Source organism: Cyprinus carpio, chromosome A11 (assembly GCF_018340385.1).
Source record: "Cyprinus carpio isolate SPL01 chromosome A11, ASM1834038v1, whole genome shotgun sequence".
NCBI lineage: Eukaryota > Metazoa > Chordata > Actinopteri > Cypriniformes > Cyprinidae > Cyprinus > Cyprinus carpio.
This window is the reverse complement of record NC_056582.1, coordinates 7,994,926-8,021,882: the sequence shown is the minus strand read 5'-3', so window position 1 is coordinate 8,021,882 and position 26,957 is coordinate 7,994,926. Positions and strand designations below refer to the sequence as shown.

At 37.9% G+C, this 26,957-nt stretch overlaps 2 protein-coding genes across 2 annotated transcripts in view; one reads left to right on the top strand and one right to left on the bottom strand.

Moving 5' to 3' along the window:
* Window positions 1-12,198, top strand: part of LOC109070364 (microtubule-associated serine/threonine-protein kinase 3-like) — a 41,773-nt gene extending 29,575 nt beyond the window's left edge. The window contains exons 21-28 of the mRNA XM_042767038.1: window positions 131-294; window positions 620-741; window positions 1,094-1,294; window positions 3,225-3,451; window positions 3,542-3,664; window positions 4,897-5,033; window positions 5,907-6,088; window positions 6,481-12,198. Of these exons, the coding sequence (XP_042622972.1) occupies window positions 131-294; window positions 620-741; window positions 1,094-1,294; window positions 3,225-3,451; window positions 3,542-3,664; window positions 4,897-5,033; window positions 5,907-6,088; window positions 6,481-7,490 (2,166 nt within the window). The 3' untranslated portion in view covers window positions 7,491-12,198. The remainder of the gene's footprint in view (window positions 1-130; window positions 295-619; window positions 742-1,093; window positions 1,295-3,224; window positions 3,452-3,541; window positions 3,665-4,896; window positions 5,034-5,906; window positions 6,089-6,480) is intronic.
* A 243-nt stretch (window positions 12,199-12,441) lies between these two features.
* On the bottom strand, window positions 12,442-26,321 carry LOC109070374 (bile salt export pump-like). The gene is made up of 28 exons (XM_042767001.1): window positions 26,118-26,321; window positions 25,929-26,022; window positions 25,829-25,847; window positions 25,564-25,618; window positions 25,051-25,286; window positions 24,293-24,380; window positions 24,030-24,163; window positions 23,764-23,935; window positions 23,432-23,556; window positions 23,143-23,317; window positions 22,945-23,058; window positions 21,767-21,877; window positions 21,563-21,688; window positions 21,268-21,471; window positions 20,753-20,923; window positions 20,443-20,644; window positions 19,195-19,276; window positions 18,489-18,594; window positions 18,237-18,404; window positions 18,055-18,159; window positions 15,982-16,143; window positions 15,691-15,894; window positions 15,184-15,425; window positions 14,935-15,091; window positions 14,079-14,276; window positions 13,784-13,990; window positions 12,966-13,112; window positions 12,442-12,876 (listed from the first exon to the last, which is right to left on the bottom strand). The coding sequence occupies exons 2-28, from the start codon at window positions 26,002-26,004 to the stop codon at window positions 12,676-12,678; spliced, it is 3,987 nt and encodes a 1,328-aa protein (XP_042622935.1). The 5' UTR covers window positions 26,005-26,022; window positions 26,118-26,321; the 3' UTR covers window positions 12,442-12,675.
* Between the last annotated feature and the right edge of the window lie 636 nt (window positions 26,322-26,957).

Here is a 26,957-nt window from a genome sequence, read left to right as displayed (position 1 = left end):
AAAATATTTGTTTTTGTTTTATTTTAGTTTCAGTTTTGGTTAACTGTAATAACCCTGGTCAGTGGCAGGTTTTTTTCTGTAGGGTGGCCATTTGTCCTCTCTCTCACATTTATTGTCCATAATGTTGTAGGTGTACAGTAGCACAGAGCACCTGGCCACCCCATCCAACCTGAGTTTCTCCTCCGACCGCAGTCACAGTGAAGAGATAGAGGATGGGAGGGACACTCACTCACATGCAGAGATCCAGCGGCAGGCCTCCACTGGAGACAAGAGGCTCTCGGCTCAGAGGGCAAGGTGCGAACTGAGGAATCCAGAAATCAATTCACACATGCATAAAATCATGTGATTAATTGTGATTAAAAAATGTAATTGTTGCCCAGCACTACTATATATATATATATATATATATATATATATATATATATATATATATATATATATATATATATATATATATATATATATATATATATGTATATATATATGTATGTATATATATATATGTATATATATATATATGTATGTATGTGTATGTGTATGTGTATGTATATGTAGTGATAGAGGCTCAATCCCAGTAGATGTTATTTTCCAGCACTCTGAATGTGTTTGATTCTTCCAGTCTGCGCCCTCGCACTTCTTCCAGCTCCTCTCAGCCTGAGCGAGCTGTGAGCCCCCTAGTGGTGAGCAGCACACACAGCCTGGAGGCCATGCCACGATTCGCCCTCTCCACAGACGATGAGGGTGAGCCGACTCTGAGAATCTGACACATTTTAGTTTTTTTTTTTTTTTTTTTTTCATCAATTTATTGCCCTTCGCAAATTTTCTAAATGAGCATTTTGTCACACCTGCCAATGGTGGTTAACTTGAGAACACTGAAACATTATTATGTTTTAAAAAAAAATTAAAAACCCGTTTGTCAGTATAACACTGGGATTAATTGAGTTATTTTTAATTATTTTAATTTGTATAATTATATGTGTTCTAAAGGTGCCTCCTAGCAATGTTCAGATTAAAGTCCACCTAAATATACTTACATTGTGCTACATTCACTAAGGTGGAGTAGTGTTTTGATGCAAACCTTTTAATTCTGCAGCTGAAGTTGTCGTGTCCAACCTGCGACGAATCAGACTACGTAGCAACAGCACAGGAACGAAACACTCGTCACCAAGGGAACAAGGGAGTCCTCAGTGCTTTGGAAACCAGCTGGAGACACCCGACAGGCAGCGGCTCTCACCAGGGCGCAAAGTCCCCAAGTCTGCATCAGTGTCCACCCTCTCGCTCATCATCACGCCAGGTCAGATCCCAAGCGTGGTCACCACTGCAACGCTATAAAATGCTGCTCCTCATATCTACAGAGGGATCAGGGTTGGGTAGATTACTTGCAAACTGTAGTCTGTTACTGATTACACATTACATGTTGAAAGTTGTAGTTAATAATGTAATCTATTAGATTACTCATTTTAGGTAGAATAATCTGGATACTTTCTGATTACTTTTGTCCTAACTCATTTATAATATTACATATTTAAATATTTTTTCTCATATAAAAAAATTTCTTTGTCGTAAAAAGGCTTGAATTTATCTATTATAATGATTATAATCTATTTTCTACACCTTTATTTCATTTAGTATACGTGGATCTATGAATATGCAAATAAGTTCCTGCCTCCACATAATCACACCAGTTCAGACCTGCTCCACTTTCATTGGGTTAATTGAATTAGTAAATGCTGCACAGTGGCAATACTGGATAAATGCTTAAAGGGGTCATATGATGCTTTTTTAAAGATCATTATTTTGTGTATTTGTTGTAACAGAATATGTTGACATGCTTTAATGTTCAAAAAACATTATTTTTCTAATACTGTACATTATTGTAGGTCCTCTGTGCCCCGCCTCTCTCAAACGCTCGTTTTCTACAAAGCCCCTCCTTCTGACAAGCACAGTCTGCTCTGATTGGTCAACTGACCCAGTGCATTGTGATTGGCAGAACACCACAAGCATGCGTCAGAAATGTAACACCCCTTTCCATAATTGCCAGCTTCATCTTTCAAAATAAATGTAAAGACAGTTAATAATGTTCTTAGTTTTACCATCAGTTCAAGCCTGAAAGGGGAACAGAGTCACATGACAGACACAGTGATGAAGCTCGTATGTGTTTGCAGTAACGATACACAAGCCACGGACGGTTAAGACAGCTGACTCCACTGTGTGACCCCCCCCCCCCCCTCTCACTCTCACACACACACAAATGACGCGCAAAACTCCGCATTTGAACAGTCAATAGCAAATACTTAAACTAATAACAAAAAAAACTTACAGAAGCTGATTCAGAAGCGCCAGATTGTTGTAGCAAAGTCAGATTCACGAAACGGTCATCCATAAAATGTGTTGCTGTTCTGTTGTAAGTAATCTTAAAGATTCCTAAATGCATCTGCTTTCGGAAGACCAAATAAAGTGCTTTTGCTTTTGCCTAGATACACACAGCATCTCCCTGACATGACTGCTTCAACACTAACTGCGGTTACTGAAACCACGCCTTCTTTCTTTGCATGAACATTTGGGCAGCATTATGCAAATATTTCCACATCGTGACGTAGATATGTGGGGGCATGTTTGAATGAGCCGTTTTAGGGGGGTGTGGCAGAGTCTTAACTTTGATAAAGAATATCTCTTTGGATTTGAGACTTTAGTCTTTGCAACTTTACAGATTTTTTTTCATGCACCAAGAGCTTGTAACACTCCAAAGAGAAAGGAAAATCTGAAATCGTATCATATGACCCCTTTAATGGAATGCTGAATGAATTATAGCCTAGAAAGCGGGCAATTAGTGCTCCCTTTGTAATGATTAAAAAACTTTCACTCATCTTAGTTCATTGTGATCTCATGAAGTTCCATTCTAATCAGTGAAGCTCTACTTTGCACAATTAATTTCTTATTTACATCACGTCTACACTTTCTTTGTTATAATGAATGGATCCGCGAGCGGCGATTTGAGTGATGAGTGGATTCTCACTAACTTAAACACTTCTGATGGGCCTTTGTGTTCGTGAAACATTAAAACCTAGATTTTCACCGAAGGGGGCTGTAATTTTTGGAATCTCATACATGTAACTCAGTATTGTTGTTTTTGTTTATTTTTTTAAATAGTGGTATTATTTGAATAAATGTACATTTGTTTTCACTTCAACTGTTTTTTGTGACTTTTTTTTTTTCTTCCCCAGATGACGGGAGTGTCAGCCTGCAGGCGCACTCTATTTCCCCTCGATCATTTTCCTCTAATCCATCATCCCGAGACTCCTCCCCCAACCGAGACCTGTCACTCAGCATCAGCAGGCTCCGCCCCCCCATCGTCATCCACAGCTCTGGGAAGAAATACGGCTTCACCCTGCAGACCATTCGAGTGTACATGGGGACCAGCGACATCTACACCATACACCACATGGTCTCGGTGAGCGGGGAATCACACCTAACACACTCGTTGAGCTTTAAAGGTGCTTATCGGTCTGTTTATTCGGATTCTTCTTGCTCTTTCTGTCAGGGCGTGGAGGAGAGCAGCCCTGCCCATGAGGCTGGACTGCGAGCAGGTGATCTGATCACTCATGTGAATGGAGAGTCTGTGCAGGGTCTAGTGCACACAGAGATGATGGAGCTGCTTTTGAAGGTATTTGAACAGAAGCATGCTGGGATTCACTGAAGCGTTGTGTAATATTCTGGAGTGGACCAAAGGCGAATCATCATTTGAAGAGTTTCACAGAAAACAACCATTTTGAAACCCATAATTAAAGCAATACTTTACAGTGATTCTTACCATGGCTTGGTAAAAGGTTGTTTGTTGCCACACAGCCTCAAGTGGCTTATTAGTTTTCTAAACATTTGGCAACATCAAAATGATAATAGACACATATGTTAAAAATATTGTGTTATGTATGTATAATATATTATTAGTAGTAGAAATTATATATATATATATAATCAAACATTTTTACTAGTGTTGTCAAACGATTGATCATGATTAATCGCATCCAAAATAAAAGTTTTTGTTTATGTAATATGTTTGTGTACTGTGTATATTTATTGTATATGTAAATACACAAACATACATGTATTTATAGTTTAAAAATATTTACGTGTGTGTATGTATGTATTTTGGACATAATTATAAAATATCTATACAAATATAAATATTTTATATATAAACTAAACATTTTTCTTAAATATATACATGCATGTGTTTAAATTTATATATACATGTATAATAAATATACAAAGTACACATGCATGTTATGTGAACAAATCTTTTATTTTGAATGCAATTAATCGTTTGACAGCACTAATTTTTACTAATCATTTTATTAGTCCAAATTGAATTGCTGATGTCTTTGAAATAATTACAGATGTCAGCATATTTATTTGTACTAGTAAATATAAGTGTTAGAATATTTACTAGTCAAAATAACATTGTAGAAACCTGCCATATGAACAATTGCTTGTTAAAATTGCATTACAGATACCCAAGATATGGGTTTTAATGGGTTTCTAAAATGGTTTCTAAAATGTAATAGTCTAAAACATTTATTTTTACTATCTGTAATTCTATTCAAAATATCTGCAAATCAATTTGGAATAGTAAAATGCAATTTTTACTAGTAAAAATAAAAAAAACTGCAGATACCTTTTGTTCTTAGTAGTTCAAATTGCATTATTACTAATAAAATTGTGTATTCTAATTTCTTAACCAAATAGAATTCCAAATAGTAAAGCTGCATGATTAATAGGTAAATTAAAAGATAAATTGGTTTGCTATAAAATATGAGAGAAGGCAAAGATTGCTTTCTTGTAGTTATTATGTCAATTGGTTTCATCTGTGTTCATTTTGGTCCTCTTAATATACAGAGCGGTAATCAGGTGACCCTGCAGACTATCGCACTGGAGGACACATCTATAAAGATTGGGCCGGCACGCAAGCGCAGCTGTAAAGGAAAGATGGCCCGTCGCAGTAAGAGGAGCAAATGGAAGGACAGTCAGGACCGGTCAGGAGAACTCTTGTTTTTAAACTCTCATATTATTTTAATTGGACAATGCTATATATACAGTGGGGAAAAACTTTATTTGATCCCCTGCTGAGTTTGTAAGTTTGGTCACTTACAAAAAAAAATGAAGGGTCTGTAGTTTTTATGGTAGGTTTATTTTAATGTGTAGAGACCAAAGTATTTGATCCCCAAGCAAAACATGACTTAGTGCTTGGTGCAGAAACCCTTGTTGGTAAGCACAGTGGTAAGATGTTTTTTTTTTTTGTAGTTGGTCACCAGGTTTGCACACATCTCAAGAGGGATTTTGGTCCACTGAAGACAGTGGTTATTAATTCCTGACAGTAAATGAATGCCTCATTGTATTTATGATGTACTGAGAGAAAGTTTAATGATTTGCAATGGTTGCATGTCACGACCAGTGTAGACAGCCTTTAGCTGACACAGTGTTAGTGTAAATAGACATCCGGTGTATGGAACCATTTTTGTTGGTGCTATAGAGAAAATCAGACATGCAAGTCACTTAATATTAAAATCATCATCACATTTGCAGTTGTGCTAATATTTGAGTTGACAGCACTCTTCTTCCTCGATTGATATTGCTTAACTATACCATATGTTGTAAATATAGAAAAACAAGAACTCATAGAGACAAACCTCACTGGCACTGTGTGAGAAGAGTGTTGGCCACCCTGATTTACAAAGATTGAGAACAACTCACTTTTTTTTCTTTTTTTTTTTTTTCTTTTTTTTAAGAATAACCAGTTGCCTCATTGGTTAAAATTTCCAAACATTTTACATGTGTTTGGTTACTCAGCAACCCTGTCCATCATTGATGTTTTCCATTAACCTGAATCATGTCCGGTGTTGACCCAGGAGGCGCAGCATGCTGAAGAAGCTGTCCAAACAGAGCACCGTCATGCACAGCAGCCGCAGTTTCTCCTCCGGCCTGCATCACTCTGTGTCCTCCAGCGAGAGTCTGCCAGGCTCTCCCACCCACAGCCTTTCCTCTGGCCCCACAACACCCTGCCGGAGCCCCGTTCCCGACCACACCGCTGGTATGACTTTAACTCTTATGAAAAATGAAATATTTCAAAAAGTTTGTCAACCAATAATTCATCAGTTTAAGGTGCAGAATTATTTTTTATTTATTTCTTTTTTTTAATCTGGAAATAAAAATTTTGAAATATTTAAATATTTTTTTTTTTTTTTTTTTTTTTTTGGTTTCTTTTATTTTTTTACAGTACTAAAGTACTGGGATGATTTTGCGTGAACTATTTCCCAGTACCATTTAAAGAGTTGGATTTGCATTTTTGTAGTTATATGCAGATTTTTTTTATTTAAACTTCTAGTTCATTTATTCTATTAGAAAATGCCAGAAAGTTGGTTGAATGTATTGTTCATAGTTTAAATTGTTACAAATTGTCATAAAACATTGCCGTCCATTCAGACGCCAGCCTGCCCCAGAACGCCTCTCCATGCTCCAGCTCTCCGAGTTCACCGGCAGTCCAGATGCGGCCCAGCTCTCTGCACGGCCTCGGCTCTAAACTTAGCAACCAGCGTTACACTAAAGTGGGGAGACGGAAGTCCACCAGCAGTATCCCGCCCTCGCCTCTGGCCTGCACCTCCTCGCCACAGGCCCTGTCCCCTCAGCGCTCCCCCTCTCCCTTACCCAGCATCTCCAAAACCCTCCACTCCTTCCACGGCAAGACCCTCTCACCCCCCACCATCATTCGGCATGTGGTCCGACCCCGGAGTGCAGAACCTCCACGTTCCCCTCTGCTAAAGAGAGTCCAGTCTGCAGAGAAACTCTCAGGGGCTTTGTTTGCGGACAAAAAGCCCCATGCAGCCCGCAGACACACGCTGGAGGTCCCGCACTGCGAGGTGGACATCCCGGGAGACGCAGAGGCGGAGGGGGCCTGTGGTGCGACATATACAGCGGATCACGGCAGGCTGGGCGGGTACCTGTGCGCCCAGAGATTGCGGGACTGGCCCGGGGAGCGCATGGAGCAAATCGTCGTAATGCGCAAACTGAATCTCTCCGAACGTCGTGATTCCTTCAAGAAACAAGAAGCTGTGCAGGAAGTGAGCTTTGACGAGCCTGATGACAGGGCTCCTCAGATACCCGCTCAGTCGGCCACGTCCGCTGGCGCACGGCCCAAGCAGATGATGGGCGAAACGCAGTCGGAGGAGGAGTGCGTGGCGAGGAGGAATCCGCTGGTTCCCCAAATCGCCGTGCAGGGATCAGAGAGTGAGGAAGCAGATGACTGGAGGCTTTGCTCAGATGAAGATGAGGAAGAGGTTGAGGAAAATGTGTCTCAGAATCAGAGTGAACCTCGGGCCGAAAAAGACGGCCCACTCTCCTCAGCAGATGCACACGAAGCCGCCGAGACAATCGCAGATGCAGCAGAGCCGGAAAAGCATCAGAGTCCAGAAAAAAGCAAACTGAAAGAGAGATAAACGACTGAAGACTGTTACATATCCACAGGCTTCTCAACCCAACCGCTGAGATGTTTGTTGCCACGCAGAATTCAAACAATTACCGAGTGGAGTATTTTATTAGCGTGTAAATGGAAGTAAGCTAGTCTTATACAGGGAATATTTATGCTTTTTTATTTATCGTTTACACTGGAGACGTACTGTTGGCCAAAAAGAGAACTTAAAGGTTGCTAGTACATTTTTCTCACCTTCTGTGAACCTGTTGAGGGAAATTGAATGACTTGATTTTTCTATGAAAATGTGCAAATGCTTTGAATTCATTTCATCCTCCAAGAGCTTTTCATTTTTGCACCGACTTTGTGTGCGATTTTAAAAGCTACAAGTTCAAATGGTATTTGAATGGAATTGTCATGTGGCCCGTTTCATGTTTATTTCACAATCTCAAAAGGGTTTCCAGAGCGTTTTGAAATGATGCGTGCAAAGAAAAAGAAAAAAAAGACTTGCTTTGCGCTGAACATTTGGGCTTCAACTGTAGAAACCCTAGAAGTAACTTGACATGTCGTACATGTTGGTCAGTGTGTCCAAAAAACTATATTCATGCATCAAACCAAGTGCACATTTTTTCTTCTTCTTCTTCTTTTTAAAGATGAATTTAGATTTAAAATATTTTAAATTAAAGGGATAGTTCACCAAAAAATGAAAATTCTGTCTTTTACTCTCCCTCAAAAATTTCCTGAAGAATTTTTGAAGAAGGTCCCCATTAAATTTTTTTTGCTGCATGATGACAATTGAGATCAGTGGGTACCAACAACTCTTTAGTTACCTGAAATCTTCAAAATATCATCTTTTATGTTCAACAGAAGAAAGGTTTGGAACTACATGAGGGGTTTTAATTTTTAGGTATAATGTCCCTTCAAATCCCTTCCCTGACACTCTGTGCTTCGTAATTAAGATAAAATTACTTTTTTTGAATTTATAAAATGAATTTTTTTTAGCATCCAAAATCCAGTCATTATCCATTCAATTCTAAAGTAAATTTTCACAGAGTTCCCACAATTATTTTTTGCATGTCTTTAATTTTCCTTAAATATTCTTCCCATGCACTTTTTTTTTTCTTTTCCACGCAGCTTTGCATGTTCCATCTAAATTATCTGTCAAATGTTCACAGGTGCTAATGGACACCTCTGAAATATTCTAAGAAACAGTAAAGCATATAGTCACACACCTCATGCTAACTGGAACTCATGTGTGCACAGATCACTGCGTAACAGAGCACGTTATCACAAGTTTTCCATGCACTGTTGGCCTGTCGGGAGTCCTCACAAGCTTTTGTACTTGGAATAATGTTTACATTTTTATATATTTGGATTTCTACTGTGCAAAGGGATCTGTATGGCCTGTTTTGAACTTGATTACAAATGTGTGCAGAACTGAAGTTGGTGGGTGGAGGCTTTAGCTGGATTATGGTTTTAAAGTTCGTTGTGATGTCATTGCTAATAGGCAGATCTTGCCAACGTTGCACATGTCAGACTGGATGTTTTTGTGTTCATATGCATGACTCTCTCTCAAAACGCTTTTTCTAAGTTGAATATGTCATTATTTGAATCTAATGGGACAGTGTTTTATTGCATGAAGGTGCAGCAGTCATTTGGATGTTGTCAGTCAGTCAGGATAGCACATGTCTGACAAGTTCAACATTTCTGTTATATTTTTGAAGTTTATTGTTAATTGTGACCTCTTTGTAACTTTTTTGCATCAAGCTACTGAAATCGTAAGCACTCTGTATAAGACAAATTTGTGTCAATTTTAATAGGCTGTATTTTCTGCCTAACAGCCGACTGATTGCATGCTGCATGAATACACAGTACACACTGGTATGGCATCCTCAGTGTAATATGTTCAATGGTCAAGTATAGCCAAGCCTTTGAATTACAGTAATGTTATTAAAAGCTTCATGTTATACAGAGCCTGTTGTGACATTTTATCCCTCTGTGATCACAGACTTTAGTGGATGAAGTGTTTGTTGTGTGGATCGTGTTCAGATGAGACGCCGGGTCACTATCTGCCCTTACATTCACACTAGAGCTTAACAGCACTGGAAATGCATCATCTATATATCCTGATGTGCTGATGGTTTCTTCCATTTTTCCAGAATTGTCAAGAATTCTTGATTATTGGTATGTGTTTGTAAAACAAACAAAAAAAATACTTTTTATAAATATTTTTTTAATGTTATAACTGTCTGATGTTTTGTAATAAATCATTCACTGGTTAAGAGGGAATATCACTGACTTTTGTTTTTCTTTAAAAAGAGTGTTTTCTATACAAACAATATCAAATAAAATAGTATTTGGAGACTGAAAGACACTGAAATAAGCAGGTTACTTGTACTTCCAACAACAGCTTGTAAGACGCAGCCAACAAATGCACTGAGCAGCGCTGCCATCGGAAATCACCCTTAACAGATGAAAGGATAGTACGACAAAGATATCGCTTTCCTCAGCAAACATTCAAACTAATGTTTTATGCTGAATTTGAGATTGAGCTGAAGAATGAATGCTGTATCAGATGCAGGTCATCACACTTGCTCAGTCAATCTCTCTCTCATAATACTTTTAACTTCGGTGTTCTTTTGTTGCTAGTTCTAAAGTGATGTTTTTGATTATTCTGTTGTAATAAAGGAAAAATACCAAAAATAAATCTTTAAAAAAAAAATATCCAAAAACTACTTGCAGCGTGTGATATATTTCATGAGGTTGTGTACTTGCGTTATCCCAAGGATTTGTAAATCCAGAGAAATTCCAGTTTTAAATAATGACTCGTCCCTGATCATTGTTGCCTATCGATGATGTAATATCCGTACTGTCGCAAATACAATGAAAATGAAATGAAAAGTGTTGACTGCAGCATTAAATTTAAAGATGGCTACGTGCTTGTTTCTCTGGCAAAAATGGTCTGTAGTAGAAAAAGGGTTTTAATATTATTAAAATGTTCTCCACACTAACAAAAAAAAATATTCTTTTTAGAACTGATTACCTAAAGGTGCTCTGGGGAACCAAAGATGGTTCTTCAATGGCCCTTTTGGAATCTTTATTTAAGAGTGTTAATGTTCCCATGTGGCTATTGGCCTACACACATGCTTAAAGAGAGAGAGAGAGACACAAATATCTGGAATTTCTACTTGTTGGATCATTTGGTTAGTTTACCAGATTCACATCTGTCAATGTTTAACCTGACTTGTCACGTTGTTTGCTTTTGTATGGAGAAAACCGTGTACTTTGGCACTGTCCGCTGGCCATTTCAAAACATCTGGTCTGAGTTCCACTGCACGAGTCCTCTTTCATGTTTTGACCTACTAAGAAGAGCAGAATAAAGCATTTAAGCATGGGAAATCATCCCTGCACCCCATCTCCAGCAACTATAGACACTATTTACAGGGTTGCCCAGGACAGTGGGATCATCCCTGACATCACTCTTGATGGGACAGTGGCAAACCTCCTGTCCCTTAATTCCAGCACCGCGCTCAACCTGCAGTACACGGCCGTCCAGCAAAACTTCACCACAGAACAGCTGGCAGCTTTAGACACCAACCTCACCTCTATTTTCAGACAGAGCACAAACGTATCTTACGGAGGCGTGGCAGTTGTGGCACTTGCTTTATCTTTCCTGCTTGAAGCTCCTGTATCCAGTATTGTTAGTCAAACGGATGGTTTGAGCACAGACCCATTTAAGAAGCCATTTGGATTGGATAACTCTTCGGAAATAGGCAGCATTGCGAGCGAATACCTCAAACTGGTGTCTAAGAGGGGCCAATGACATTGACGAAATGGGAGAAATAACTGAACTCTATGACCAGAAGCTGAAGTATGCTCTGATCGAGCTCTACGAGAGAATGACTGTGGATCATCAGCTGAACACGAATAATATAAAGCAGTGGATCAATGGAGCAGCAATCCACCTGCACATGAGGATTCATGGTATTCGTTTGGCATCCGTTCCTAAAGGCACGGCCGAATCACTGCGTTTGTCGTACCGAACGGGGTTGGGGAGGTTAATGCAGCTCTACACGGCTTACTTGACGCAGCACGTAAGAGAACGGTCCACCACAAAAAGGTCCTCCGATGGTAAAGGCGGGATTCTTAATCATTGAACCCGTTAAGAAGGTCAGACACCGCGTGGTCCATAACACCTGCCAATCAGGCTATTGCCTCGGCGGTCGTGGCCCGAATTTTATCTGCACAGAATATTGGAAAGATAGAACGATTTTTCGATGAAGCTGGTCAAATCTTAGACAGCTTGCTTCAACAGAGAGAAACTTTTGAACTTCACAGACGCCGGCGAATGAAATCTTAACCGGATGTGACTTATTCTGAGGTGATTTATTGAGCTGCTTTTTCTAATACTTCATATACTTTAAGCACAATACATTCTTAAACTACACAACTAAACTACTTAAATGTCTGCTATTTTTGTTTGTAAGTTTAAATATTGCCATATTCTATCTATGCTAAGTGCTGCATGTATTAGCATTATTTAATGAATGAGCATACTGTTAATAAATAAAACCAGTATCTTGGTGTTGTGTTATGCAGTTGTGTGTGTGACACTAAAACACACACATACACACTCATATTATGTACATATATGTATATAACTGGGACTTATCACATCACTTACATATTGTTGCTCTTTTGTTGGCAGCCCTAATAAACACCCCTTGTGCATCAAATGCCTCCTCCTTGTCTGAGAACGCTATAATATTATACATGTTTTGTCACGGACATATTTTTGGAGGGCTCTTAAAAGCAAAAAATGGACTTTAAAGCTTTTATTTTTCCGTCTTCTGCCTTTGAAGTCTCAGGTCATTTCGCTAATAAAGTTTGGAATTGTGATGTTCTTGTCATTGTTATCATGACATAATTTCCTCTGACTCCAGAGCGATTAATCACAACATTTACGGCTCAGACTCTGCTTTTTTGTTTAATCGATAAATGTTTTATTTGATAGTACATAAATACATTCATTTGCAATGAATACAACAAACAACACATTTAAGAATTTGTTTACAGCATTCAGTTATTAGATTAACAAAGTTTTCTTTTGATACACAATTTTTATACAACATTTACTCAAAATGCAGTAAAAATATTTCTGGGAAAGAAGGCTTGGTAATCAGCCTCTCTAGTACTGAGTGCTGAGTGTGAGATTAGCTGATCGGCGCTCCGGTCGTGACGAGTTTGTAGTACGCGCCCTTCAGGCTCATGAGATAGTCATGCGTGCCCTTCTCAATGACGTAACCCCGTGACATCACAGCTATGATGTCAGAGTTCTGGATGGTAGAGAGACGGTGAGCGATGACGATACATGTTCTGCCTTCTCTGGCTTTATCCAGTGCTTCCTGTACAGTCTGACACACACACAGACAAACATACGACTGTATGAGTTCTCAACAACAGGAAGATCCTCTCAAACTCTGCTTCTGGCTTTCCTGCTCACCTTCTCACTCTCTGTGTCCAGTGCTGAGGTGGCCTCGTCCAGCAGAAGTATTTTGGGGTCTCGTATGATTGCTCTGGCTATGGCAATGCGCTGCTTTTGGCCACGGGACAGCTGGGAACCTTGGGAACCAACATTAGTGTCGTATTTCTGCATCATGGGACAGAAAAACAATCAACTTTTGTTTTTACAGCATTTTACATTGATCAGCGAACATAAATAGAAGCTAAGCCGTATACTTGCTTGATGCACAAGAGCAAATCTCATTGGTTCTCACATTTCACGCAAGCGTGCTTGAGCTTCGGTTTGCCATAACTGATGTGTGTGTTGATAAATGTTTATATGTGAATAATAAAAGCATTATATAAAGCAATTAAGTCCCTTCAGAAAATTTTCTTTATGAAGCGTCAAAGTGGTAGTTGCATAGACTGTCAATGGAGGGACAGAAATCTCTCAGATTTCATTCAAAATATCTTCATTTGTGTTCTGAAGACAAACACAATTCTTACTGAGTGTGAGTAAATGATGACAGAATTATCATTTTTGGGTGAACTTTCGCTTTAAAACCTTTAAACTCTAAACTTTGAAAAATGACTTCAAAATTAAAACTGCTTCAAACTTAAAATCTTCAAACTTCAAGAATTTCAAACTATTAGGCTACATAATGTTGCATAAACTTCTGCTGTTTTTATGTCCTTTATAAATAAATTACTTTAATCTGAAGACGTGAAGAGCTTAGTAGAATTAAAGCAGAGTTGGACACTAAGTGAATGCAGCATTCATTCAAAATTCTTATAAAATGAAGATTCCCCATCGAACACCTCAGGAAGTGACATGACAAAGTCATGCAGCTGGGCTTTCTTGGCTGCGGCGATGACGTCATTCATGCTGAGATCGCGCTGATTGTCTCCGTAGCGGATGTTCTCCGCTATACTGCAATCAAACAAAATCGGCTCCTGAGAGACGATCCCAATCTTCGAGCGCAGGAAAGCAACATTGACCCGAGTAGATTCATGTCCATCAATCAGCTAATCGATAAAAAACAATGATTAGATCACAAACTCAAAATCATTTGATGCAAAAACTCAATTCATAATCTGTGAAAAGTTTTCTTACCACACGTCCATTGTTAGGATCATAGAATCGCTCCAGTAGCTGAACGCTGGTGCTTTTGCCACAGCCGCTGCTGCCAACAAAAGCCAAAGTCTGTCCCGGTCTAACACTCACACTCAGACCATTCAGAACCTGAATATCTGGCCGGGACGGGTATGTGAACTTGCAGTCTATAAACTCAATGTCCCCTTTAAAATTATCCTAAGAGAAAGAGAGAGTCATTTTATATGACGGTCAGACTGTGTCTTCCTGCCTATCCAGAACATTCTTATATTGCTGGACAAAGAAATAATGCAGTAGTAAAATGCAACGTTTTATTTTATTTTTATTGTTTTATTTTGTTTATATTTCCTAACATAGAGTATATACTCTAAATATGACAAATTATGTTCAGTCCTGTAACAGATACGATGATTCTGGAATGTGCACTTCCTTTTTTAAATGTTTTTAAAGGAAATCTCTTATGCTCACCAAAGTTTCATTTATTTAATCAAAAATAAATATAAAAAATTGTGAAATATTATTAAAATTTAGAATAACCATTTTCTATTTTAACATATTTCAAAATGTAATTTATTCCTGTGATGCAAAGCTGAATTTACTCCAGTCTACTGTCACATGATCCTTCAGAAATCATTCTTTAATTGATTTCATATTATTTTATTTTTTATTTTTTTACATTTTTGTTTACTGGGGGAAAATAAAATAACATTTATAGTGTTTGTAACATTTTTAAATGCTTCATTTTACTTCTGAATGTAATTAATAAAATGCGACTTGTCTGTGTTTTCACCCAATGGTGTGACTTTTTGTCTGGGAAATACGGGACGTAAATGATTGGTACTGCTAACTGAATTACCCATTTGTCTCCTTCATTGCTGTAGACGCTGATTTTAGGAATGTGGTCGAGTAGCTGGAAGAATCGTGCGGCAGAGATCTTGGCTTTGGCGTAGTCTGGAGTGTATGATGACGCTCGGCCGAGAGCAGTGCCACTGGTTACAATCGCTGAAATCACCCTGTAGTGATAGAACCTTACCTAATTATGACATCCATTTACTCCAAATGCACAATGTAAACCAAAAAACACTTTGTTTCACTGTCATTTCACCTGAAAACAAAACTGAAATGTAGCCCCTCTCGATAGACCAGGTATCCACCAAATCGATAGGAGGCAGAGTTTGCCATGAAGACCACGCACTGGGCAAACCCATAACAGGCGCCATAAACATTCGCTTTCTTCAGTGCAGCCTGGTACGGAGCCTCCAGCTGTGCCTCGAACATTTCCACAAAGTTACGCTCTTTTCCCAGGCCGGCAATGGTGCGGATGTTATTCAGTGCTTCCCCAGATATCTAAACTCAGAAACAGACAGCGAGACATTGAAAAAGCTCAATACAGAAGATGAAGGGTTGGTGATGTTTTAGTAGGGATGTACCGATGTATAATAATATTTTGTAAAAATCAGTATTACCTTACATAATACCTTATGTGCAATTGAGTTTAAATAGCTATTAGAAAATAATAGTTTGGGCTCTGCGCATGGTATTCTGAATAATCAGCGGAGAAATTTAGTATGGGTGTATCCCCAGGTTTGACCATACTCTAGTCTAGCCTCACCTGTCCTGCTGCCTCCAAGGCCTCTTTGTCCTGCTTGGCGAATCCAGTTAACATCTTAGCCTGAAACCCTCCAGAAAGAGCCAGGAAGGGCAGGAAGCACAGGATGACCAGAGTGAGCTTCCAGCTGAAGTAGAAGGAGATGATGATGGCCACACCGATGTTGGTCAGAGAATTCACGATCATGCCGATCTGAGAACCTGTAGCCTGTGGTGTCATTTAGTGTAATTTAGCTTCATTTTTATTGAAAAGTGTCACAGGTCATCTAGAAGGATCTGCTGAATGTTTTCTTACTCCCTGGACTTGTGAGGCATCAGTGGCTAGTCTTGTGGTCAAAGCACCTGGGCTGTTTCGGTGGTCATCAAACCAGCTGATCTCCTTTCCCAGCATCGCCTGAAAACCCAGACACCTCAGTCTACGAGTCAGCAGCTCGCCAGATTTAGAGAATGCATAGCCCTGAAAGAAAGAACGAAAGATGTAGCTGTATCAGCTGTATAATCTAGATATTGAGAAAGCAAATGTAGACCCAAGGCGCTATGCAACTACAACTTACAGATACAGCAACAAATTCTGAAATCTGACTGGAATGCAATTCATAACAGAACATGTGTTGCATTCCCAGTGTTGCCAAAAGGGGGCGTTAATATAGAGTATAATAGTGTAAAAAGTCTTCTACAGTTTTGCCTTTTTTTGGTCAGTTTGAAGAGAATCTTGCAAAATGAGACACATTTAAATATTTATATATTTATAGCTACCTAAATAATATAGTATGGAGCCCCTCACATGGCATGCAGGAAAAAATAGTAGGCTAAATCGTATGCACAATTTACTAATTCGTTCCCTAAGTGTACTAAAACGTGCACACGATTATTATTGCGTTCCCTCAATTTACTATTTCGTTCACTTGATTTATAAATTGTGCACACGATTTACTAATTCGTTCCCTAAGTGTACTAAAATGTGCACACGATTACTATTTCTTTCCCTCGAATTACTATTTCGTTCACTCGATTTATAAATTGTGCGCACGATTTACTAATTCGTTCCCTTGATTTGCTAAATCGTGCACATGATTTATAAATCAAGAGAACTAAATAGTAAATCGTGTGCACGATTTAGCAAATCAAGGGAATGAATTAGTAAATCGTGCGCACAATTTATAAATCGAGTGAACGAAATAGTAAATCGTGTGCACGATTTAGCAAATCGAGGGAACAAATTAGCAAATTGAGGGAACGCAATAGTAATCGTGTGCACGTTTAAGTACATTGAGGGAACAAATTAGTAAATTGTGCGCACAATTTATTTATTTGTTCTTGCATGTCATGTGCGGAGCTTCGTAATATAGCTATGAGAAAACTTGAAAATTTTAATTTTGCCTTACAACTAAACGAAATCAAAAATTCTAAATAGAAAATTTACTAAAATTAAGACTGAAATAAAAATAAAGTTAAAAAGAACAAAATATAATAAAATTTCCAGAAGCACATTAATTACTAAAACTAAAAACAAAAAAAGCTAATTCCAAATAGAAATCAGCACTCTCTAGTATATAAATAATGCTAAAATAACACTGTATCCTATTCCCCTACCGCAGTTCTCTTTCTTTGTTTTTAGTTAGCCTTCAGTTGGCAAGCTAACAGCTTAGCCTAGTAGCTTAACATAGTGCTTACTCATTAAGAAGTGCTCTTTTTAATTAGCGAGAATAATGAATATTTTTGATCAGGCATTTAGGAAGAGGGAATGACACTTGTGCTGCGTCCGAAAGCTCTAAAATGCTGCCTTCTAAAGCAGCATTTCAAGGCATGAAGGCATCAAGACACATCCGAATATAAATTCTGCTTCACTTCCTGTCTCCGGAGGTACCTTCTTCTGATCGAACTTTGAGGGCAGCATAGATGCTTCGCTGCCTTTGATATCCCACAATCCTGTGCGTCCCATTCCGTGACGGTTGGGATAAAAAAATAAAGATGGCGTCTTAAAGTTGCGTTTGGTGGTCGGTTTGTGTCTAAATGCATGTTTCTGACTAACTTTTTGCACTTTTGATGTTATTTCTAACGAGAAATCAGTATTATGACAATTAAATATTTGTTTAGTTATCATCAAAACTCGTTCTATTTTGTTTTGTTGCCTCAGAAGCCTGTCTGAAATCACTTTCATGAGGTGCCTTTGTGCAAAAACGGTCTGCAAAGTCATTGCCTCATAAGGCAGCAAGTCAGCTGCCTAGGCTTTCGGATGCAGCTCGGCATTTGAAGGTAACTCTGTCGCCCCCTTAAGGTGTAGAGCTTCCACAGTAAAGAAAAAAGTGCATAGAATTGTTGGTCCAACTGTAAGTTTTCATGAAAAAGGCTTAAAATGAAGACAAACCTGTAACATCTGAGTGAAAAACGAAACCAAACCAACGACTACAAAAAACAGACAGATTCCATTAATTTCCCTCCGTTGTTCAACAGGGTCAGGCATCGAGAAGGTCTGCAGGTAAAGAGAGATGAAAGTCACACTTACAGCAAACACATGGACTAGAGAAGAATAGCTGCCGGAAACCTCACCGCCAGGATTTGGCTGAAGAGGAGAGAGTAGACAGGGTTCACCCCTCCATTCACAGCGGCTCCAAAGCTTCCAAAGAGCATGTAGGGCCATTCAGGAGCGTTGTATTTCAGAATACGAGTCACTGGAGCTGGTTCCACCTCTTCTGAATCGTCATCAGGAAGGCCGCTCTACACAGACATACAGTATGCAAATACGTGAGGTGTCTGCGAGATGTTGCGTCAGGCTTATGGTGTTGGAGTCTGAGCTCTAACCATTCCCTGGAATTCCTGAGGAACGCCCAGCTCTCCAGCGATGGCCACAGACAATTCAGGTACAACGTTTGACAGCTGCGATCGAGATCTTTGGTGAACAGAAGCCCTGCAGATATAGTAAAAGAGAGAGAGAGTGGGGTAGAAAGAGTGAAACACTAATATACTGTGATATTTACATATACTTCTAGGCATTTACCATGCATCACCAATAGAGCTGACTTCGTATGCAATGTTTTTAGGCATTAAAACACACGAATAATGCAGCTATTTAGCATACACTAATAATTCCAAACAGTAGGAAATTTCTAAAGAAAAGAGTGCAACATTCGGGTTCCGGAAGTACAAACTCCATTAGTTTTTAGCAATAACTGATAAACCTTTAAAGACAGATCTGTTGTGAGCTCTGAGGTTGTTATTTGATTGAATATGCTTTTGCTTAAGCCATCTGTTCACACTTATTCAAGTTATTTTCAAAATAATCTTGTTTAATAGCAGAATGAAGCACTGCAAATGACGTAATCCAGTCAGTGTCCCTACGTTATAAAAAAAATACTCAATATTTGTGTATGTATATATGCATATTTTGCAATAAACTTAAAATATATTGATTATATAGATACAACCAACAACTTTAAATGAATAGTTCTATATTTCTCCATCAGTTTTTAATTTGATCGTCATTCGCAATACTTCATAAGATTTGTACCTTAAGCTAGCACGATAGCTTCCTGCCCTGTTGAGACTCTTTCTCTCTGCGTCAGGTACACTGCTTTCAGCTTCCTCCATCTCTGAGAAGTGTAAGAAACAGAAAGATTAGAATTATATCACTTTATTTGCTTATTATTTTATGTGAATATATATATATATATTAATACAGTTTTTGTGCTTAAAGGGTTCATGATTTTCATATTTTGAAAAAAACTAATTTTAACTTAAAAAAGAAGAGTAGAAATGTTAACGGTTAACTGAAATAAATTTACATTGAAATACTAAATTGACTAAAACTAAGACTGAATAAAAGCTTAATAGAAAGATTTCAAATAAAATCTAATAAAAAATGGCAAAAGCTTAAAAGAAAATTACTAAAACTAAACTGAAAACATGAAATTATAAAAATAAAAGCTAATTCAAAATACGACTATAATAGTATATAAACAATACACTGATGTAAGGTTAATGTAAATTAATAAAAAGCAGTTATGAGGTATTTAAGATGACTTTTTAAAGAGCCTAATTGCTTTTTACTCCAAAATATTTGTGAGACAAACAAAGACACTGACAACAAACTGTCAAGTTAAAACTGGCTGTTTTTCAAAAGGTCAGTGGTAATGGGGTCAGAGCACCACGTCTTTGCTCCACAGAGTTCAATGCACTGGAGAACACTGACACAAGACATGTTAAAGGGACAGTTCACCCAAAAAGGAAAAGTCTGTCATCAAAAGAAGATATTTTGAAGAATGTTGGTAACCAAACAGTTGATGGTAGCCACTGACTTTCATAGTAGGTTACCGTCAACAGTTCGGTTACCAACATTCTTCACAAATATCTTCTTTTGTGTTCAACAGCAGAAAGAAACTCATACAAGTTTGGAAGAACTTGAGGGTGAGTAAATGATGACAGAATTTCCTTGTTTGGGTAACTATCCCTTGATACAGAGTACAGTTACACTTGAAATTAGGGAACACATATTCACTATTAATTAAGATTTTTTTTTCCTCAGTAAACTCCTAATTTGCTGCTTATTAATAGTTAGTAAGGTAGTTAAGTTTAAGTATGGGGTCGGATTAAGGGATCTAAAATATAGTAATGCAGAATAAGGCATTTATACGTGCTTTATAAGTACTAATAAACAGCCATTATGTTAGTAATATGCATGCTAATAAGCAACTAGTTAATAGTGAGAAGTGTTACACAGAGGGGTAACAGTAGGTCAGGAAGAGTGTGTGTTACTCACCCTGTCGGGCTTTTTGGTTGAGGGCTTTGTCTCCCTGGCTCTGAAGAGTCACCAAGGTGAAGTAGACGCCCTTTCTGTCCAACAGCTCGTCATGTTTTCCTCGTTCCACAGCACGGCCGTGCTCGAATCCCACTATCACATCAGCGTTCTTTATCGTGGATAAACGGTGAGCGATGGAGATGGTGGTGCGACCCATTCGGACTTCAGCAGAGGATTGATGGTTGTGTCTTCAGTGATTTGGATGTAACCGTCTACTATTCTGACATATGTGATATGTCTGCCTGGACACGTGTGACTGTGTGTTGCTGACCTTGTCCAAAGCCTCCTGTACAACAGCTTCACTCTCATTGTCCAGAGCTGATGTAGCCATGTCCAGGAGGAGGATTCTGGGATTCCTCACCAGCGCCCGGGCTATTGCGATTCGCTGCTTCTGCCCGCCACTCATCTGGCCTCCACCCTCACCTACCAAAGTATCAAACTTCTAAAAAACAAAATAAATAAAAAAGACACATATGTTATATACACACTATTTTAAAGAAGTCTCACCAAAGCTGCAATTATTTAATCAAAAATACAGTAAAAACACTAATATTTTGAAATATTACTACAATTTAAAAGAACCATTTTCTATTTGAATATATTTTAAAATGCAATTTATTCCTGTGATGCAAAGCTGAATTTTCTCCGGTCTTCAGTGTCACATGATCCTTCAGAAATCATTCTAATTTGCTGCTCAAGAAACATTTCTTCGTATTATTATTAGGTGTTCCTTAATTATGACCTCTATGTATGCACTGTATGTTCTGGTGTTAGGTGGTCTCCTGCCTGAGGTAAGTCCATGATGAAGTTGTAGGCATTGGCCTCTTTGGCTGCTGTGATGATGTCGTCGTTGGAGACGCCAGGTCGCCCGTACCGAATGTTTTCAGCGATGCTGGTCGCAAACAGAACCGGCTCCTGCTCCACAATCCCAATCAGAGAACGCAGCCACTGGATGTTCAGACCCCGGATGTCATGACCGTCCAGCGTAACCTGGAGTCAAAGAAAATGTTAGAAAGGTTTCAAGAGTTCTGAATGATGTACACCACTAATGTTACAGTATGTAATAGTGCTGTTTCTTTACCATCCCTTCTTTGGGGTCATAGAAGCGTTGGATGAGCTGGATTGCTGTGCTCTTTCCAGCACCACTGGGACCCACAAACGCCGTCGTCTCTCCTGACGTTACCTGCAGATTTAGCTGTTCGAGGATCTGTGAGAAGGAGGTGAGTAGAGTTTGTTTAAAGCAGCCCAGATGGCGTGGCTGTACTGGTGTAAATTTCAGCTTTACCTTCACTTCAGGTCGAGATGGGTAATGAAAAGTTACATTATGAAACTCCAGATCTCCTTTCACTTTGTCTAACTTATATCCAGCCTCAGAGAGACAATCAATCTCTGGTTCCTGAAAATAAGACAGCATTCATGTCAAATCATCACTCTGGACAGAGTCTGGTGTGAGATGGATGTCAGAAATGCAATAAAACAGCTGTTTCCTTTTGATTTGCTCCTGCATTGAGCTTGCTGGGCATTTTCATTCTGTTATTTAAATATACAAAAAATCTTTCACAGGAGGACTTTAACACTCATTTGTCATCTTTACATAAAGTGGTCAAATGTGGTGGTTCTAATACAACTGTCTTTATTACATTAAATATTATCATAAAAAAAAACAGACTTTAAAAATTAATTCAAAAATAATAAAAAACATAAATGTGTTAATATTTCTTACAAGCTGATTATTTATGTTTAAATTAGATCTCATTGAAGAGTTTCAGTGTGTTTTTTAAACAGTTTTAGATTTGAGCAGTTTTATTTCAGTATTATTTATATAGTATTTATTATTTTGAATAAGCTTTTATTTTTCTACTTTCAGTTTTTTTTTCATTAATTTTTGTTACAAACAGAATTGGAAAATGAAATGAAAATTATTAAAAAACATACATGTTAATGTTAATATTTCTTTTTCATTTTACATATCCTAAAAAAGCTGATTATTTACAAGTTTAAATTAGATCTCACTGAAGATTTTCATTGTGAATTTTTGATTTAATCAGATTTATTTTAGTATTTATATATGATTGTAGTAATTATTTAGAATTAGCTTTAATTTTTATACTTTCAGTTGAAGTTTTTATCATTTTATGTGTTTTTGTAATTTTTATTAGTTTTTGAGTTTTTGTTTTGTGCTTTTGTAATTTTTATTAGTTTTTGAGTTTTTTTTTTTTAAATGAAGTTCTATATGGATTTAATTTATTTCTATTTAGGTTTAGCAATTTTTGTATTTATATATATATATATATTTTTTTTTTTTTCATTTCATTTCAGCTTTAAGTTAATGAAAACTTTTTGTATAGGGTAGTTTTAGTTTTCATTTTAGTTAACAATAAGAACACAGATATTAGTCTTCTTTTAGTGATGTCAGTACTAGATGCTACTGGTTTTTGTGATGTGGGTTGTCTGTGTTCTTACACGCTCTATGGTCTCAAAGATAATGGTGGCAGCTCCTCTTCCAGCAGCAAAAGCCTCCAGACAAGGAGAAGCCTGGCCCAGACTCAGTGCAGCAATGAGCACGCCAAAAAATACCTGTAAACAAAAAAACACACAACGAATGACAATAAAGTCAACCATGATGTGTGGGTTCTTTTGCATGTGAGATTATGTGTGTACCTGCAGTAAGGTCCCTGGACTGTACTCTTGTGTGTCCACCACTAAGCTGGATCCATACCAGAAGGCCAGTGCGTAACACAGGAAGATGATAAACCACATGTACCCTGTGAAAAACCCCATGATCAGGCCCTTCCTGATGCCCCATCGCTGGGCAGAGATCAGATTACGGTCATACCTGCAAAAGAGTTTGAGGGTTAAATTATGGTATCAGTTCAGAGAAAATAACACACAGTAAGTAGTGATTACAGGACAGCGTGGGAGTCATTATGCGTGAAGATGATGGTTATACCTCTCCACCTCTTTTTTCTCGCCGCCGAATGCTGCCACGGTGCGTACAGAGGATAAAACCTCATCCGCCACGGCACCTGCTTTAGCGTACGCCTGCAGCTCCATTCCCGTCAGCTTTGCCACAAACTAGACACACACATACAAACAAAACAAGTGTTCATTTATTATAATTAAAGGGATAGTTCATGCAAAAATTAAAAATCTGCCATCATTCACTCAGCCTCAAGTTGTTCCAAATCTGTATGAGTTTCTTTCTTCTGTTGAACACACAATAATCTATCTATCTATCTATTTTATCTGAAATGTGAGTCCTGATGAATTTTCTTTTCTCACCAGAGCCATGAGACCTGCTCCGACCCCAATGAGAGGAGACACTGAGACAATGACCAGCGTTAGTTTCCAGCCTTTTGCAAAACCCATGAGGAAGCCACACACAAATGTGGTGAAGCGCTGGATGAAGATCCCCACCTGATCAGCAATGGCATCGTTTATCTTGTTGATGTCACTAGGATCATATGGAGACGATACACACACAATATTAGGTGACTTGTGTTTATGTGGAGTGTTTGTGCTGTGGAAAGTGTTTGAATGTATCATACTCAGACATGCGCGTATTGAGCTCTCCCACAGAGGTGCAGTCAAACCATCCGATCTCCATCCTCATGACCTTCCTGAAATACATCTTCCTGATGATCTGAATCTGTCGTGCTGCTGCAGTTATCCACAAAGAGATCTGAGGGGAAAAAACTCCTTTATAGGGTCTAACTTTAAATTAGCTGCATTAAGGTCATGGAAAATTCTGCACATTATTAAAGTTTTTCACATTTACAAAAACAGGAGAGAAGCGGTTTAAAAGGTTCACCTGGAGGTATCCTAGAATGAAGACCCCCGCTCCGATGCCTACATAATAGTAGGCGAAATTGGTCATTTCATATTCAATATCCAGTAGCCTGAAACAGAAGAGCACACTATGTTTGAGAGAAAATTAGGAGATAAAAAGTATGAAATGCATTTTAACAGTAGAAATTAAAAATGAAACCATTTAAAATTCTTAAAAATTAAAATTAAAAATTCTTCCAACTATATTTATTTTGTTATTGTATATTTATAACAAAAAGCACTAAACAAATCAATGTTATTTTAGTATCATTAACATACTATTATAGTTTTTATAAATTTTTTGAATGAGTTTTTTCGTTTTTAATACACACACACACACACACACACATATATAGTTTTTATTTTTTTTATTTCTATTGTAGTTTAAGTTATTTTAGTAGAAATGTTGTCTTTGCTGAAATATAAAAATTTTTTTTATTTTATTCCAGTTAATATTTATTTTATTTCAAGTAACATTTTTTTTATGGTTTTAATTTTAGTTTCAGTTTTTTGAGCCTAAGTTATTGATACACCAATAACTTGATATAAAGTAAATCATTTCAATAATATATTTTGGCATTAGTAAAATGACAGTGCTAATAATTTCACTTTGGAAACAACATGTGTTCTCATTTCCTCACAATATAAATGTGTCTGTATACATTAAAATATAAAACTGCATTTCTATATTTAGACTTCCCTCAAAGGGCATCATCATATTTGAGGGTCCTTGGCTCTCACCCGCATGATTTGGTCATGTTCAGTGCTATTTCCGTCAGATTTCTCCACTGAATAGTATTGTTCACACATACTTTCTCCGGGTCACTGAGCTCGTTGAGCTCGATGTCGTACTCTATGAAGGTGTCCGTCAGCATCCCAAACACGAGCAGCATCAGCGGCTGCGCCGAACCATGAACAATCGCACATAAGCTCCCAAAAATCATCATGCAGATCTCCCGACAGCTGGCAAAGCGAAACTGCAGGGGAAAACATATCAAGCACTGTAAAAACAGCTTTTATTGACTTGTGCATAATATTTAAATGGACCAAAAATGCAATATCATGAACAGAAATTTATCCAGATGATCTCCTCGAACCACAAACCCTTGATTTTAGACTACAAGTCATTATAAGTTTGCTGCTGTATCCAACAGGTGTTCATCTAGCAACATCTATGTAACATAATATATTTTGAACCCAGACAGGACAAGGCATGAGTTCATATTCCTCATTGTTATAGTATATGGTTATTACCAGCTGAAAGAAGCTGACACGGATGGCTGATTCTTCTTTCTTGCCTTTCTTGGACCTGTGAATGAGATGGTTTGTGGTGCTTAAAGGAAACGTGAAAAACAAGCTTCCGTCATCAAGAAAAATGTAAAAAAAAAGATTACTTTTTATGCTTTCCAGAAGCCTGTATTAACACAAATTCAGTTAAAGAAACATTCAAATAGGATTTCGCAATACTTAATTTTGAAAAAATGAATGTAGGTTTCATTTAAAAAACAAAAAAACTTACATGTAATCACCATTTGTCTCTGTAACAGAATCAATATGTTCATTAACATCTGAATGGAGTGTGATATAGATTTGAGAATAGTTACTGCTACACAGTTTACCTTCATCTGAAAATTCATAACCAACATTTTCCTGTCCAAACTTCTTGACGCTGCGCAGCTTCACGCTTCCTGGCATCGCTCTGCCTGTTCTTGTCTTAATGGCATTTAGAAAACAGATGCTTTAGGATAACTGAATCAGAGAAGAACATAATGTACCATTTCAAATTAAACCCAACACTAAGAACACACCTTGCTGATCTAAAGTGACTCCTCTTTTCTTTTCTGGTATGTATTTGTTTTATGTTAAAAATTCTATCTGGGATCCTCCTAAAATCCAGTCATGTTCTGGTAGATTCCGTGTCAGCTGTGTCTGAGTGAATCTCTCGGTCGTTGCAGACAGTATGTGCATGAAGTTAAATGTCTTGGTCGGTTTGGCTCAGGTGAGGTAACTGTCCGGCAGGTTTGTTCTGTCAGGGAGGGTGAATGACCTCTGTATACAAACACTGACATGAGATAATTGTCCCAAAAATCAATACATCTATTCGGGCTCACAAGATATGAGCATTATTATAATAGTGTCTTGACATTTATGCTCAAAATCTCATTAAATATAAATAGACATATAATAGGTACAAATACAGATAGAACAGATGGTGCCACCTGGATTTCTGAGGAACATCTGATAGGAAGGCCATTTGTCATGCAGTCATTTTATGCAAAATGAGCCATGATTGAGTCACTGTACTCTAAAATTTGACTGGTGTGAGATTTAGGAGATATCTAAAGATTATTTCGGAGAACTGTTTCTCAGATGTACTAGATCAAGGTAAAAGCTTGCGAGGTCATTTACCTCAGCATGTTTCCGCACAGGACACGGGTGACCCTTCACGGCAGAATAAACAGGTTTGGAAGGAACATGATCTTTAATAGCATCATGAACTGAAACATCACATACAGTAAACATCTTTATAAAGCACTCTGATGTACATAACTAATAAATAATAATAATAATGAAGTGAAATATCCACCTATGTGGTGGTCAGGGGCAGAACATGCAGACACGTGTGAGATCCGCTACGCAGAAGCCAA

Bases quoted from the DNA above. Each gene is read 5' to 3' on its own strand.
- LOC109070374 (XM_042767001.1), bottom strand. From the start codon at position 26,004: ATGCCAGGAAGCGTGAAGCTGCGCAGCGTCAAGAAGTTTGGACAGGAA. The intron at 23,557-23,763 runs GTGAGAAAAGAA...GTGTGTGTCTAG, and splicing joins GAGCAGGTCTCATGGCTCTG to TTTGTGGCAAAGCTGACGGG. The intron at 13,991-14,078 runs GTAAGAAAACTT...TTTATCGATTAG, and splicing joins ATCCTAACAATGGACGTGTG to CTGATTGATGGACATGAATC.